We start from the raw sequence: 16517 nt of genomic DNA on the forward strand, positions 1-16517 counted from the left end.
AATTGTATTATCGTTTCCTACTCTTAATGCAATGTTATGACACTGTCTGCTGTTCCACAGTAAATTCAGTCTCTTCAATTGCATAGACCAGTTTTGCAGTGGGAAGCATACGAATATGACAAAAAGCTGTTGTAGCTGTTTAAAAACAACACTTAGGATTGATGTTTGTGACAGAACTTATGACATGATTGATAGCAAAACATTAGAAATTGATGTTTTTTATTCCTCATGTAAAGAATATGTCTGAAATCACACTTTAAAAACTGAAACATTAACTTCCAAGATAAGAAATGTTGAAACGATACTCTTGAGCTGTACAGAGTAGCCCCCAAAAATATTTAGTCACTTAATTTGAAAGAAAGGTAGCCGAAGCATGCTTTTCAAGTAAACCATTTAATAAAAACACATTTGTTAGGTTTTAAATGAGAAATTGTTAATGAATAAGAACAAAAGAAAAACACTTTCTGGTTGTTAGTGGAACACATAGTTAATGTGCTGAACTACACATGTGATTACTCTTCTAGGACACCTGTGTGAACATACATCCACTAAAAAATCACCTTGACATGCTTTATTTGAAAGTCATTGCAAAACCTGTTAAGAAAATCATTTGTTTGCAAATCCAATGTATCCAATGCAATGAAATTCATTCATTTAGGTATAATTTTCCAAATAATTTTTGGGGCTACTGTATTTAACCACAGATTCCCTGCTGGTGTTCATGTGATTATTTTCAGATACTGAGTTCACATACTTTTAATAATACATCTTTATTTAAATGATCATCTTGAAGAAGAATATGGCTTTGACAGATACAGAGAATGTAACTGAGAAATGATAGAGGAAAAAGGTCAAGATAGAGGTAGATTAGATGAGGAATTGATCATATTAGATAAAAGGGAACCCCATTTGATTTATTCTACCTTCATCTAGATCAGAGCTTCAAGCTTAGACATACTGCATGCAGCTCAAATTCTTAAATAGTCCATATTGTTGAGTTGTAAAGTGATATTAGGTGAAGCATCAGACATGAAGCAAAGCTATGTTAGAGTTAGTCATTATTGTCATTTTATGTCCAGATTGGACTTCACCTCTTTGTTTCAGACCACTCAGGTCCAAAGCATAATAAAAGAATGCAATTCACTAAATCATGCAAATAATGAACAAAACTAGTGAGTCGTTTAGATAAATTTGGCAAACAGATTCTGACGTCTGCAAGATGGTCAGAATTGTCCAGCAGAATTCAAGAAGGCATCAGCCACAAATTTCTACTGTTTTCATTTTTAGTTGCTCCCTCTACTGGGCAATTGGCTACAAAGAAAGTGATTGAATTCACTGATTTGAAATGTGTTTTTGAAATGTTTTTAGTCCAAGCAGTTCTCATTCATTATTCATTTTATTTTCTAGGCCTGCCTGTGTAAACAGTCATCTTTAGCTCTGTCTTTATGTAAATATTCACAAGCATTATGAACAAAGCCTAGATTTTGTTTATTGGGATTGTGGTTCCATTATCAGTAGCTAAACAGCCTCACATGTCAGTTTAATCACATACAGTATGCTACATTATTAGCAAATTCATACCATAGTATGCACTCCTCTTTTTCATTCTCTTCTGTTGTATTTATTTGTTAGAAAGCAATGCATCTTTGTTGTGGAAGTCAAAAAACAGAAACTGCAGATTTTTAGCATTTTCTGTACTGATGGAGTAAAAACAGCAAAATGGATTTAGTAAAATGTATTAAATGGAGCTGTGAGTACAACAAATACTCTTATTATTAGATGAAAGCATTTTCAAATTAGCCAAAATATTTAATAAACAATCCTGCAAGGGGTGGGTTATGTATAGAACTTTGTGAATGACTTTTCAATTCTGCAGAAATCTGCGGAGCTTATTTGCAGATTCCATATGGGCCTCAATATTAGCTATTTTCTAAATTAAGCCACCACCGACCGATTGAGGTAAAAGCTAAACCTGATATTTGTGATGGAAATTCAATGTCATCTGTGTCATAATTTCCCAAGGAGTCTCTACGGGAGAGGAGATATTGAGACAGCTTGAGGAATTACAGAGAGATAGGCAGATGGAGAATGGCACAGATGGAGTGTACAGTATATGGCATGTGACTAATCTGTTGAATGCCTATGGTGCAGCACCCACTGCGTCAACTCAAACAAACTTATGTGCGAGCATAAACAAAACTCCTATCAACTCTTCAGTGCCAGGATGTGTCTGATTGGTTGAGGATATCAACCAATGCCTTCTTGAGTACCGAAATTACTGAACACACTCCACAATATTGATGATGTCTTCATGCACTCTGTGGTCTTTTTTTTTCCGTACAGCATGTAAAAGATATTTGCTAGCATTTGCCAAAGTCTCATTTCAAGTCTCATTCAACTGACGTGTGAGTTTCAAAGAGTTTTGCTGGTTGTCCTACAAAGAAAAGTGTTAATTTCTGGCCGGACTTGCATTGACCATTCTTGTTTCTTCGGATGCCGGATTTGAGTCGTATGGACCAAATATTTAATCTCTTTCATGCATTATGGAGCACCTGTCCTGAAATGCAGTTCATATTAAGTACTAGTCTTTCCATCAAATGATAACCAATCAAGTACTGAGTGCTATGAAGTTGAAAGGCAATTCAGTTTTCTCTTCTCAGAAGGTCAAGTTCAGAGAATTTAACAAAACCAACAAAACTGGCAATCCACAGGACACCTGTATATCCAAAAACTTGTGGTTTCTCATATCCACTACTGCTGTGTCCAAGCAGTGCATGCAGTCTTCAAAGTAAGCAACACCATCGTCCTGCAAGCACATCCCTATTTTGGTGGTATAACCACCAGTGGTTGTCCCCTCCTGGGCCTCCACATCAGCACCTGGGCGTCGTTGGCATTGGGCCTACCTAGTGCATTGGGCGGGATGGGTTCATTGTTGCTGAGAATGTGCGGTTGTTCTTGGTGTGGTCGGCCCATCAGTTTGGCACGAGAACCTAGAGGCATGGATGGATCCACTTCAATGTCTACCCGCATACGCCAACGTACTGTCTGAAGAACAATACGCTCTTTGGTGTCTGCATTTAGTGCCACCAGCCAAGTGATAAAGCTCTGGTCTCGAGTGATATGCGTGAGCATCGGCGTGTTACTGTTGCTAATGGGAACTGCCCATGTCACACTAGGGTAGAAGTTGTCGTTCATGCTCACTGTTAGCCGGGAGGGTTTGGACGTGGGGCCTGAGAGGGTCACTGTTTCTGTAGTGTTACCGTACCAGGGATAACTAACACCATCAGAGTCACTTATGGCCTTCACCCGTCCTTCACGAAGCTCTGGCAGCTCCCAGCTGGACCTGCATGTGGAAAACAAGGTGAAGTGTTAAATCCAAAGTATACTTAGTTTTTTTGCAAACCATAACATCTCCTGCACAGTGAGTGTGACACACATTTCGTCACCAGCACATCACGTGTAGACTGTCCGCGTGCAACCCAGTTTTTATAGACCCACAGACAGTCCATATCTGGGTGCGCTTGTATCATGCACACTATGCACACTGTGCACTGCAAGCCTGTACGGACACGTTCAACGCATATCCGTTACGACTTATTTGTTATGCACTTTAGTACAGTCTGTACTAAAAGGCTAGAGCGCTTGACTATCATCAGCACAGTACGTGCGGACTCTGCACGTGCTGCGCAGTTTTTCAAAATATGCGGACAATCTGCATCTGTGCACGTCGTCTATGCATGCGCCTGTCATTGACTGTACTAAAAAGTATCACAAAGCAATCACTGTGGGAATGCATTATATACTACCGTACGGGCTCACGGTTACTTTAAAAGAGTATACTTTGAAAGGCCAGAGAACCTCACTGTGCCAGCATGCGGAAAAACAAAGTATACCCAAGCCTTTAGGAAGGACAAAAGCGGTATGAGTCCAAAGAGCGGCAGTGCTGTAATACATCAAAAGGCTGCAAGCCGAACAAGGTAAGTGAATAGAGAGGTTGGTGAGAGGACCTGCTCAGAACAAAGTGCTTCATGCAAATATTGAAAAACAGTGATTAAAAGACTGAGGGCTGTGAATGAAATATTCATGAATCTGTTTTTTTTTCTTCATTAACCTTCCCACTCTTTTTAATGAACTCATTCTAAGTTTTCTCTGTCAACTTTTCTCCCACTCTAACTGTCTTTCGTGTTTAACCTACACTCATTTGCTTACTGTCATTTCGCCAAGTAGGGCATATTACTGGATCAACATCCTTATTGTTTCTGGAACAACATTCCTATAAACCAATCATATTTTAGGATTAAGTATAAATTTAGGGTAAGGTTTAGGATTAGTGCTGGGGTTGGTGCTTGCACATTTTATCTGAACAACATTCCTATCAGTATCTTTTTTCCCTCTGATTTTAGGCTAGTTACTTGTTAGGGTTAAGGGTTAAAGCTAGGGTATACTTTGTTTTTCCATGTGACGTTCCGTCTCGTGCACAGTCGAGCGCGCTAGCCTTTTAATCTATACTCATTTGACCGCAACCCCTTACAGACAGGTATTCGCACTATGACTGCTTTGTGATACTCTTTAGGACAGTCAATGCCAGGTGCATCCAAGGCGATGTGCACAGATGTAGACTATCTACGCTTCTAAAAATGTTGAGCTTTACGCGGACAGTATGTGCAGACTGTACACATGAAAAAATGTACATCACGTGCACTGTGTGCGAGGTGTAGTGGCACGTGAACAACCAAAGTATTCTTTGGTCTTTAAGGCTAGGGTATACTTCGTTTTTCCACGTGCTGTTTCGTCTTGTGCACAGTTGAGCACGCTAGCTTTTCAAAGTGTACTCTTTTGACTGTGAACCCGTACGGATGTGTTGGAGAAGATTTGTTCGACACATGCTCACTACAGCAACTTTGTGATACCCTTTAGGACAGTAAACGGCAGGTGCATGTGCAGACGGTGCGCACAGAAATGGACTGTCTGCATGTCTAGAAATATTGGGATGCGTGGACTGTGCGCATGATGAAATTTAAGTCATTTGCACTGTATGCAGGACATAGTGGAACACGGACAACTGAAGTATACTTTGGCATTTAAGTCTAGGGTATACTTTGTTTTTCCGCATATTGTTTCATCTCATGCACAGTTGATCGCTCAGCCTTTCAAAGTATACTCTTTTGACCATGACCCCACATGTTGCTTTGTAATACTCTTTAGGATAGTCAACGTCAGACGCATACGCACAGGGCTGTTTCAGACCATTCTGGTGCCCTAGGCGAGATTCCCATTGGCGCCCCCCAAACAGGTGGTGCCCTAGGCGAACGTCTAGTTCGCCTATGCCTAGAAACGGCCCTGAATACGCAGACTACGTGTACAGACATAATTTTACGTAGCTGTAATTTTAAGTATACTTCTGGTTATGGTTATACTTAGGGTTAGGACCAAGACTGTACATATTACGGATTAATATATGGTTATAGTCTAAACAGTCAGACTCAGTCTGCGGTGGGACGTGACCCCCTTAATGTCTATAGCAGTTACATCCCAGGTTAAGACTGTTTGTTTAGGTAATGAGTCTCGTGCAACTTCACCAACAAAGGTGGGCACAACAAAGTACTCTTGAAAAGGGTAAATTCAGTAACACTTGTTAAAGGGAGAAATTAATTTAAACCAGCATGTTTCAGCACACAAGACTTCATCAGGGTTAAGAGGATTGAAGAGGGGGGGGGGACAATAAATATAAAAATCCCCAGTACCCCTCATGTTCCCTTCATATTAAACCATATTTAGATCAGACCTGTGCTAAAACCTGTGCTTAAAATTGTCGTATTTGGTTCATTGACAACTCACATGCCAATATCACCATATGTATTGAAGAATTCCATTTGTGTGCATGCCTGAATCCATCCCACAGTCCATGTTTCGTTTCTGGGAACCGGTGGCATCACAATCCCGGCCGATGCTCTGAAGTACGGCGTCTTGTATCGCAGTACAATGGGCGAGTTCTCCTCAATGATGGTCGGGCACTGGTCAATGGAGGCTGACACCTCATACACCACTATGTTCTCCCGACGGATGCGGGGCTTGCAGGCGATGCTCTGAATGCAACCCATGGTCCTGCTTATGATGGGAGTCAGTGTGGCCAATGACGAAAAAATAAGGATGTGTCTAAGCAATATATTCATTGGCCCTTTTTGCAACCCTTAAAACGATGACAGATCCTCGTCTTTATTTCCAACTCAATATTTCCTCGATAAACCCCGAATGAAAGCAATAACACAGCATATGTGCTATAGAAAAGACTGCTTAGTTGCATTTTAAAGCGTACATCTGCCGTTTTAGGACATCTTTGTGACTCCTGAGGAACTGGAATGGGAATGCAGCGGGATTGGGACATTTAGGGTGTATCGACGATCCGTTTCGCCTGTTCGTGAATCGCTAGATTGCCGCACTGCCCTTGATGCTTGTCCCCAGCAGATGCGATCCGGCCTCCACCGAATCGGACACCCGGTGCGAGCCCGTTTCCCTTCCTCCTGCCAATTCACGCGTGCGCCTGTATCTCGTAGCCCTTTGGGCGCGGGCATGTCAGTGTTAAGGAGGCACCCGGTGCTGCATGGAGACTGTGCGTTGGGTCTGTTTCCTCCAGGTGAACGACCTACCCAACATTTCGTTGATGCGGCTCGTTTTGAAAATCGGAGACGCGGTACATAACACAGATGGATCCTACCGTCACAAATGCAGTGCCTCTCATGAGCATCATATAGCTAATCTTGTGTTTTCCCTTTCTGCGTCCCTTACATCCGTAGCCAAGAAAACCTGTGCAAAGAAACACAAAGATGATGATGATAATAAACCCAAAGCAACATCATGCAATGAGGTAATTTTCAAATATTTTCTTCCAATGAAAAGCGGCGCAGCATCTTAACGCAGACATGTGCTTATACGGTCGCTGTTCAATTGCAGAGAGGTGCTGATGCTGGTGCGCGAGCCCGCGAGGGACGGGGATGCGCGCACCCAAGAGCGCTCAGAGTTGTGGGCGTGGTTTAAGTGATGCCATCACACCATCTGCTCTCTGATTGGACGGGCACGTGTACGGCGGAAGTGGCATCTGCACCAGTGCACTTCCTTGACACGCATCAACCGGTTATTGAATCAGCTCTGTGTGCTGTATTCGACTTCTAGGGGTCGATGTTCATTCACTGAGCTGTCTCTTATCGTGCGCGGTTTATGATTGTCGGGCTGCTGCACAGGCTGTCGGAGAAGCTTCCACGCGTTGTGCATACGATCAGTGTGATGAAGAAGCCGCAGGTTGTGTTTGTTCTGGGCGGGCCTGGCGCGGGGAAAGGGACACAATGCGCCAAAATCGTGGAGGTGAGAGAGATGCAGCGGATCAAATACGTCGAATAATAGGCTAATTCTAGTTAGGTGTTATTGAGTTAATAATTGCTACAGTGTACCAGGAAAATGCATTTCCGCATGTCCTCTAAGACATTTAATAAGGTGAAATGCGCTCGAGCGCAAAGCAGTTTGGCCCCATTAACAATAATGCTGTGTTAGATGATAATTTTTGTATGAGAGATCTGTGTGTTTGTCTTCACTGGTATGTTTTGAGTTGTAATGAGTCCCTGTGACGTGTTCAGGTTATTCACATATCCTGGTTTTCTAAACAGGACTTCTGTTCAAACAGGTCCCACCCTCTGCTGTCTGTTCAGTAAAGTCAGCACAGTGTCCAGCTGTCATTTGGCACCAGCACAGCTGGGTATAAGGGCATGAGTGTCGTACTGTATAACATGTACAAGAACTTCTTTCCTCATATAACATCAAAATATTATGCTAAATGTTACATTTATGTATAAGGGAAAGTGTATACGGTAAGTCCTGCAACTAGTGACCATGTCTTTTAAATTTGTACAATTTTTAGTCACCTTTTTGCCTTCACTGATTCATTTCAAGTGGTCCTGATGCATGACAAATGAGTTTTTAATAGTACAAAATTCTGTGTAGTACATGCATACTGACTGTACAGTTGAAAAAATGTAGTTTAACATGGTTTTAGATTAATTGTAGCATGTCATACTGCACAACACTGGCTCGAATTGTCATGCCAACCCATTCCCTTTATCTAGCCTACTTTTAAAGGAATATTCCGGGTTCAATACAAGTTGAGCTCAATCAACAGCATTTGTGGCATAATGTTGATTACCACAAAAATGTATTTAGACTCGTCCCTCCTCTTTTTTTTTTCTTTTTTTTTATAAAGCAAAATTCTAGGTGAAGGGGTGGTCACACTAACCTTTGAGCATGCACATTTTTTTTGTACAACGCAATGGACCAGGATATGATGTCACGCAGGATGAACTTCTGGTGACAGTAAATAATACATCACAAATAACAAATAATATTATATTAAAAATGTTAAAATATATTGGAATGCCTTAGGAAGTAGCGTTATCTTATGGACCTTCTCAAACAAAAATGCCAGCAGCTCTTTCAGCCTAACCAAAAATCTTGCAATAGATGAATGTATGGTCAAGTCTAAAGCTCGGTCAGGATTTAAACAATACATGAAGGGCAAGCCTACTCGGTGGGGTTTTAAATTATGGGTAATTGCAACATCAGACTCGGGGTATACTCTCGACTTTAATGTTTACACAGGTAGTCATGATGGGCGTGTCACTGACTTGGCCACCAAAGACCAGGGCCACAATGTTTGGTTTGACAACATATACATGTCCCCAGCTCTTATGGTTAAGTTGTTAGAAATGGGAACTAATGCCTGTGGGACATGCAGGGTGAATCGTAGACTGTTCCTGCAGAATTTAAAGACATCAAAAGATGAGAACGCAAGACAGCTCGTGGGGATATGAGGTGGTGTAGTATTGAGGGGAATATACTTGTAATTCCGTGGAAGGACACGCGTGCAGTTACATGCCTCTCCAATTTCCACAATGCGAATGGCTCAACCGAAATTACTAGGTTTGTAAAAAATTATGGCGACTGGACAAAAGAAGCAGCCCTCCAGCCCACTGTCATCAGCGATTATAACAAAAACATGGGCGGTGAATGATAAAATCTTACGGCGTCCTACAAAAAACTCAGAAGTGGTGGAAGACTCTTTTTTTTCCACTTCATAGACATTGCCATTGTCAATAGTTTCATATTGTTTAAGGAATGGCAACGCATTCATGCAGCACCAGGGGATGAGCGTAGACCGGTGAACTGAACCCAGATAGATTTCAGAGAAAACCTGGCTCGTCAGCTGGGAGGTATCGATATTCACGCAAGTTTCCCTTTGCATACACTAAAGCCTGTAGTCCCTCCTTCGTCATCACTCCACACAGCCCATGTCCCTAAATTTGAAGAGTCCTCTAAGAGATGTTGGCTATGCTATTGGAAAAGTAGGACTGAAAATAAAACTAAAGTAGCTTGTTGCGTGCCGGAATGTAACGGCAAAAGACTTTGTTTGGTTCGCGATAGGAACTGTTTTCAGTCTTGGCACTCAGCTGAGTGTGACCAGTTTCGCGAAGAGACCTAGGTTGGGCTGTGTTACTGGTGTTATTGTCCTCCCTCTCTTCTCTCCACAGGTATTGAAGTTGTTGAGTATTTATGAATTTATATATATTCTGTTCCTGCACTCTTTATTAAAGATGTATTTACTGTAGATAGTTCGAAAGTTTGATTTTGTATGTTTTGCTGTGTAATTCTAATGTTCAAATTAAATAAAGTGTGTGTTTTATTGAGCACATAAAATTTATATTTCAGTGTTTGTGTCCTTCAATTTCAGATGCAATCTCAATTTATCATTACAGGTGCTCAAAAGGAGTATTTGAGGACTGGTCATGTGAAATGAATCTTAACATTCTAAATGTTTGTTTTTCCAGTTTTCCCACTAATCATTAGAATGGTCATAAATTTTTAAACAATAGATTATGCTGTCTGCTATTCTGCATTGCCCAAAAAATTATGTATATTTCATACATTCTAAGTTTCCCTCTAGCTTGTAATTAAAATGGTTGAAAATGCAGTTGTCTGATGAAGTATGGTGGCTGGAGAAGATTTTTGTAAAAATGTGTGATATCTTACTGATAAAGGATGATTAGCCTTAAATAATCATACATATATTTATATCATTCGAAAGCCCTAGTTTATCTCTTCAATGTGGTATATACAGTTCAGGTGTGTGATGTTGTATGAATATGAATATAATATGAATTTTGATATGAATATCATATTCTGGCACACAATGGAATTTTCGGAATTTAGGGCTCAGGCTTTAAAGGGTTAAATGGTTGCTTGAGGTTTTCTAATAGTGATTTTACACACTATAATGTAAACCATGAGTTTAGGAGAAGATGCATTTTGCCATTATGCCCAAAAATCTGGAACCTTTTACCAGTTGAAATTAGACTCCAAGCATTCATCTTTTTACATTAGCTTTTATTAATAAATGTAACTCTGTTTAGTCATTATAATTAATTTGTATTTTTTTCCCAATTTGTTGTTGTTTTTTATTATTAACTTTACACTTTTATTGTAATCCTTGTTGATTATTTTTTTGTTGTTTTTAGCTTATTGTTTTTATATCTTTTTTGTAAATGGTTTTATACACACAGGCCTGTGAATCAATTTGTGCTGCATTTTGTGTATGAAAGGTGCTATACAAATAAAATCGTTATTATTTATATTACAGTACATGATGATATGAGAACCAGGATCCTTTTTATACTATGTTTCACTTCACTGTAGATGTTCTAATGTCTTTATTTCCTGTGTAGACCTACAGCTACACTCACCTGTCTGCCGGTGACCTGCTGAGAGAAGAGCGCAGCCGCAAGGGGTCAGAGTTTGGTCAGCTCATTGACAACTACATCAAAGATGGAAAGATCGTCCCTGTGGAAATCACCATCAGCTTACTGAAAAAGGTGGTTACACTTGTCTATACTACTCTACAACCTTCTGCAGTCCTGTCATGATTAATGTAGAAGATATTTTCAAACAGGCTGAGAAATAGTACTGAAAGTGAACTCACTGTGTGATAAATATAATGTTTCACTAACCGAGTAGCAGAGTGCAAAGAGCGTTCAGGCTGTGGAAAGGGCTTGTCTCATATTAGGCATAAATCATAACTCCAATAACATGCATTATAAGGTACTCCAGTCTTTTTAGGCTCAATGTGCAATGATACTCTTTGACTGATTTCCCTATTGTGAGTTGCAGATTAGTATTTTATTGTATTTAAGTTGGATATTAAGATATTTGTCTTTATAATCTCTGAAATCCTCTGAAAAGTATTTGTGCCATTGGCAGGCAATGGAGGAGACTATGAAGGTGGATGAAAACAAGTTCCGTTTTCTTATTGATGGTTTCCCACGTAACCAAGACAACCTACAGGGATGGAACACTGTCATGGATGAGAAGGCAGACGTCAGATTTGTTCTTTTCTTTGACTGTAGCAATGAGGTAAGGAGTGGCCTTTTTTAAGAGTGATTTTTATGTATTTATTCATTTATTGCACTGCAATAATTATTTTTTTAAATTACTAGCTAGTGTTATATTTACTTAAAGGAATATGTAACCCTCCACCCTCTAGTGGATGACAGCCGCGACTCGCTGGGCAGATCGGAGGCAGTCCTCTGGCCCCTGGTGGACGGAACGCCCCACCATGTTTTCGGTGAACGGAAGGGGTCTCCCCCGCCCCTGGTAGCGGTCCTTCCGCTCCAGGTGGTCAGCCAGGAGCCCCTCCCTGCTTGCGGTCGGCGGTCTCAGACTCTGTCGTGTTTCAGCGGCTGGTAGTGGTGTCCTCCGCCCCTGGCAGCGGCCCTGACCGCTCCAGGTGGTCGGTTAGGAGCCCCTCCTCCCCTCGCAGTCGGCGGCCGTTCCTCCGTTCTCAGGTGGCCGGGCTCCGCCGTTCTCAGGTGGCCGGGCTCCTCCATCCCCCGGCGGATGGCCACGGCTGCTCCATTGGGGTGGATGGTAGTGGCAAGGACTCTACTACGGCGCATCCCTCCTCCTTCCTGGATTTCGGCACCAGTGTAACACAGCTCAGTGGAAAGGAGGCGGCGAGAACCGGCTTGACTAAAATAATAATTTAATGATAAACTTAAACCAAAATCACAAACACACACAGGTGTCAGAACACTATCTCTGTCGCACTGCCGTCTCCGGTCGGCCTTATCCCTCTCGGGCTTAATCAGCCTTATTAGGGGCCGGGTGTGTGGAATCACAACCCGGCCCTGCCCTCCACCCTACCACAGAATAGTTCACCCAAAAATGAAAATTCTCTCATCATTTACTCACCCTCATGCCATCACAGATGTTTTTCTTCAGCAGAACACAAATGAAGAAAAATTGAAAAATATCTCAGCTCAGTAGGTCCTTATAATTGATGTGGATGTAACATGATTTTTGATGCCCCAAAAAGCACAGACAATCAGCATTAACGTCATCCATATGACTCCAGTGGTTAATGTCTTATAAAGTGATACGATTGCGAAAAATATCAATATTTAAGTACTTTTTAACTGTAAACAATCACTTCCGTTAAGCAGTGGTATGCACATTCGTATTGGCGTTGGCATGTTCACGCGAGAAGTGACACATATGCGACACACCCGGAAGCGCAACGTTGTTTGCAAGTGAGTAGGAGGAACGCTATACAGACCGAATGCTAAACAAATTGAAGCAAATTTAAACAAAGATGTCAGAAGATTTTGATTCAAGAGGCTGGATCAACAAGCCTCAGAGAGAGAAAGAGAGAGAGCTCAGGAGACATGGTGGTGCACATGTAGGTAATGCCAACAGAGGTAGAGAGCATCTGCTGCAACGAATGGAACTTTGCTATGCCATCGCTGGAAAGACCTCTTGACCTCAGCCCTCTAGTGAACCCACATACTACTGCTTACCGGACGCGATGATTTATAGTTAAAAAGTACTTAAATATTGATATTTTTCACACTATAAGCGATCGTATCGCTTTATAAGACATTCATTTAACCACATGCTGATTGTCTGTGCTTTTTGGGGCATCAAAAATCAAGTTACCATCCACATCCATTATAAGGACCTACTGAGCTGAGATATGTTTCTATTTTTCTTCAAATGTGTTCTGCTAAAGAAAGTCATACACATCTGGGATGGCATGAGGGTGAGTAAATGATGAGAGAATTTTCATTTTTGGGTGAACCATCCCTTTAAGCTACTTTAAAGCTACTATTATTGAGATTTGAAGGCAGACAAGGAGGAAAGTGAAAAAGACCTTCCACCCATCAAAGACAACATAAACTCAGACATAGTGAAAAGATTAGCTTCAGAGGAGTGTGTGTAGAAAGTTAGTAGTTTAGACAGACAGAGAGGGTCAAGACGGTGAAGAGCTTTCAAAGCAATGGTTAGAACCTTGTATAAAACAAACAACTCGCCCCCCCCCCCCCCCAAATAAGTTGATACATTTTCAGATTTTGTTGAGTTTGATTTTTGTTCGTCACTGCATGAAATCCGTCAACACATGTTACACTGGTGCTTGTGTTTTTCAGGTGTGCATTGACAGATGTTTGGAGCGGGGTAAGAGCAGCGGACGCACTGATGATAACAGAGAAAGTCTAGAGAAGAGGTACTTCCTCCCCATCCAGACCCTCCTTAAAGAGAGAGTTCACCCAAAAACGAATGTGTTCTCATTATTTATTCACCCTCATGCCATCCCAGATGTGTATGACTTTCTTTCTTCTGCGGAACACAAACAAAGATTGTTAGAAGAATATCTCAGCTCTGTAGGTCCATACAATGCAAGTGAATGGTGATCAGAACTTTGAAGCTCCAAAAATCACATAAAGGCAGCATAAAAGTAATCCATAAGACTCCAGTGGTTTAATCCATATCTTCAGAAGCGATATAATTCGTTTTGGGTGAGAACAGACCAAAATATAACTCCTTTTTCACTGTACATTTTGTCATTGTAGTCTTTGATTACACTTCCTAGTGCTTAACACATGCACAGAGCACTAGATGGTGCAACAGAAAGTGTAAACGAGCTTGAAATCATGATCACCAAGCAGACTGCTGATGTCAAGATGTACAGTGAAAATTAAGTTACATTTTGGTCTGTTCTCACCCAAAACATATATTGCTTCTGAAGACATGGATTTAACCACTGGAGTCACATGGGTTACGTTTATGCTGCATTTATCTGCTTTTTGGAGCTTCAAAGTTTTAGACCCCATTCACTAGCATTGTATGGACCTACAGATCTGAGATATTCTTCTAAAAATAAAGTCACATCTGGGATGGCATGAGGGTGAGTGAATGATGAGAATTTTCATTTTTGGGTGAACTATCCCTTTAAGAACTTTATTTGTTTTTAGACTTTTTTTTAGATTAATTCAATATGTTTACATTTACCTTTATTTTGCCCAATAGTATATAGTTTTAAAGTCACACTCCAGTTAGAATGTTCCAGTTTCAGTACAAGTTAAGCTCTATCGACAGTATCTGTGGCTTGCTGTCGATTACCACAGAAAATAAAAAACAAGCACAAATCATGTTAACACTTTGAGATGGATTTTAATATATATATAAATATATACTTTTTGATAGCACAGCCACTAGACTAACAGCACCAATGTTATTCCATTTCATTCTTAATGCACATTCTGATTTGTGTTGAAGCATTAAATTTTGTTTTCTTGTCAGGATCCAGACATATCTCCAGTCCACACGGCCCATTGTAGAGCTGTATGAACGGCAAGGGAAGGTGCGCACTATTGATGCCTCCCGCTCAGTGGATAAGGTAGGACTGTTGTAGCAGTTTATTTTACTTCATTTAACTGATATTTATTTTAGAGTCAGAACTATCCATTTTAGGAGTAGAAATAGATGTCTTTCCATCCTTTCATTTCTCTCACTTCTCTTTCAGGTGTTTGCAGATGTGAAAAACATTTTGGATAAAGAAGGCTAAAGCTACATATGTCCACGGCAAAAACATTTTTAAAATTAAGTTGACTGTTTATTGATTTTGGCAGTGCTATGTCTTCATGTATCGATATACATTTTTACTCATTCAATGGTAATTTTTTTTAAATGTGGGAGAGAGTGCGTGTATCTATATGTTAGTAATACACTGAAGAGGAACAATATCTCAGTAGAGAATCAAGTAATCTTAAGCAATAACATTCAGGACACTTCTATAGGAACAGTACATGCTTGGCATATATGTGTTACATCTATTCATGTTTAGGACTGTCTCATATTATTAAGTGTTTAGAACAGAATTAGATACAAATTGGCCAAGAATAGGTCAGAAAATGTTGCAGTTCCTGTAGGGTTCTGTGAACATCTGCACTTAACTGTATCGTAAGACATTGTTCTCTAAGCAGATGAGCAATTGTAACTGACCTACATGAAGTAAGAGTATTTTAGTATATTACAAGACCTGTCTGTGTTATTATATTTGGCAACATTGTTTTGTATAGTAATTCAAAACAGGTTCTGAGGACCTATTAGTAGCCTTTCAGAGAATTGGGTTTTAGCTGTAAGTTTGACTTTTTGTTATGTTGTGGTCATTGCAAAAGTTGCTACTGTATGTCAGACACATGGCATCTTTGCTCAGGCAAAAGATTTACATTTTTGGGGGCTCCTGATTTTACTTGATTGTCATCTTTGAGGTCATTCATGAATAAACTCTCTATGTGTCATATTGATATGACAGTTCAATCTGTGTTTAGATTGTGTCCAGTGTCTCATACCAACAAATCACATAAAATAATATTTCAAATATCACACATTTTTTTAATAAAAAGAAATGACATTAATGAGAAAGAATAACAGCCTTGTAAAGTATATGAGCTAAATGAACATTCTTGTTTCAATTATGAAAAGTGATTGGCAGACTCGATTTTAGCTCTGCTGAAATAATTGAAAACAACAACAACAAAAAAAAACATTATTCTTCTCTCTTTCAAAAAGATAATACATCTCTTGGCAATTTTAGTACTATTACCAAATTAATTTGTCTAATGCAACAAGAAAACTGATTTTTATAACATTAGGGCAAATTCAGCTGCAAATGCATCCTGGTGATTTCTTATACAGTAGTAAATGATTCCAGATAAAATAGCTACTGCATACAGACAACAGTCCATAAACATAGAAACAAAACAGGGTACTATGTATGTGAATTACTAGTTTTTGATACAATTATAAAAGACAAGATTTCAAGTAAAACATCTAGATTTTGAACTACATACTGTATGTATTTCTAAATACATACACACATATTATAGAAGGACTTATGTTTCAGCACAACAATGCCCACTTTGGACAAAACAAAGTTTATACAGGTGTGGAAGAACTAGAAAAATATTTCAGCTCTGTAGGTCCATACAATGCAAGTGAATGGTGATCAGGCCTTCAAAGCTCCAAAAAGGAGATGAAATCAACATAAAAAGTAATTCAGATGACTCCACTAATTTAATGTTTCTGAAGTCATCCAGTTAGTTTTGGGTGAGAACAGACGAAAATATAACTGCTTTTCCACTGTA

General features: G+C 40.0%; 2 protein-coding genes across 3 annotated transcripts; one reads left to right on the forward strand and one right to left on the reverse strand.

Moving 5' to 3' along the window:
- Positions 1-1687: 1687 nt before the first annotated feature.
- Positions 1688-6933, reverse strand: LOC127442488 (protein FAM78B-like). The gene is made up of 2 exons (XM_051700560.1): positions 5839-6933; positions 1688-3343 (listed from the first exon to the last, which is right to left on the reverse strand). The coding sequence occupies exons 1-2, from the start codon at positions 6171-6173 to the stop codon at positions 2821-2823; spliced, it is 858 nt and encodes a 285-aa protein (XP_051556520.1). The 5' UTR covers positions 6174-6933; the 3' UTR covers positions 1688-2820.
- A 160-nt stretch (positions 6934-7093) lies between these two features.
- On the forward strand, positions 7094-15690 carry LOC127442493 (UMP-CMP kinase-like). 2 transcript variants are annotated; one of them, XM_051700566.1, is made up of 6 exons: positions 7099-7359; positions 10764-10910; positions 11296-11448; positions 13518-13594; positions 14671-14767; positions 14894-15690. In XM_051700566.1, exons 1-6 carry the CDS (start codon positions 7216-7218, stop codon positions 14933-14935), a joined length of 660 nt encoding a protein of 219 aa, XP_051556526.1. In that variant the 5' UTR covers positions 7099-7215; the 3' UTR covers positions 14936-15690. The 2 variants fall into 2 exon arrangements, with proteins under 2 accessions (XP_051556527.1, XP_051556526.1); XM_051700567.1 differs by lacking the exons at positions 13518-13594; positions 14671-14767; positions 14894-15690 and adding an exon at positions 11579-12249 and having other exon boundaries at positions 7094-7359.
- The last annotated feature ends 827 nt before the right edge of the window (positions 15691-16517 follow it).

Source organism: Myxocyprinus asiaticus, chromosome 6, assembly GCF_019703515.2.
Source record: "Myxocyprinus asiaticus isolate MX2 ecotype Aquarium Trade chromosome 6, UBuf_Myxa_2, whole genome shotgun sequence".
NCBI classification, from domain to species: domain Eukaryota; kingdom Metazoa; phylum Chordata; class Actinopteri; order Cypriniformes; family Catostomidae; genus Myxocyprinus; species Myxocyprinus asiaticus.

What these genes read in the sequence shown, in the direction of transcription:
- LOC127442488 (XM_051700560.1), bottom strand. Translation starts at nt 6,173, where the DNA reads ATGAATATATTGCTTAGACACATCCTTATTTTTTCGTCATTGGCCACA. An exon ending in ACATATGGTGATATTGGCAT is followed by an intron (nt 3,344 to 5,838) that starts GTGAGTTGTCAA and finishes TTCCACATGCAG; the next exon opens with GTCCAGCTGGGAGCTGCCAG.
- LOC127442493 (XM_051700566.1), top strand. Translation starts at nt 7,216, where the DNA reads ATGATTGTCGGGCTGCTGCACAGGCTGTCGGAGAAGCTTCCACGCGTT. An exon ending in TCTTTGACTGTAGCAATGAG is followed by an intron (nt 11,449 to 13,517) that starts GTAAGGAGTGGC and finishes TGTGTTTTTCAG; the next exon opens with GTGTGCATTGACAGATGTTT. An exon ending in AGAGAAAGTCTAGAGAAGAG is followed by an intron (nt 13,595 to 14,670) that starts GTACTTCCTCCC and finishes TTTTCTTGTCAG; the next exon opens with GATCCAGACATATCTCCAGT.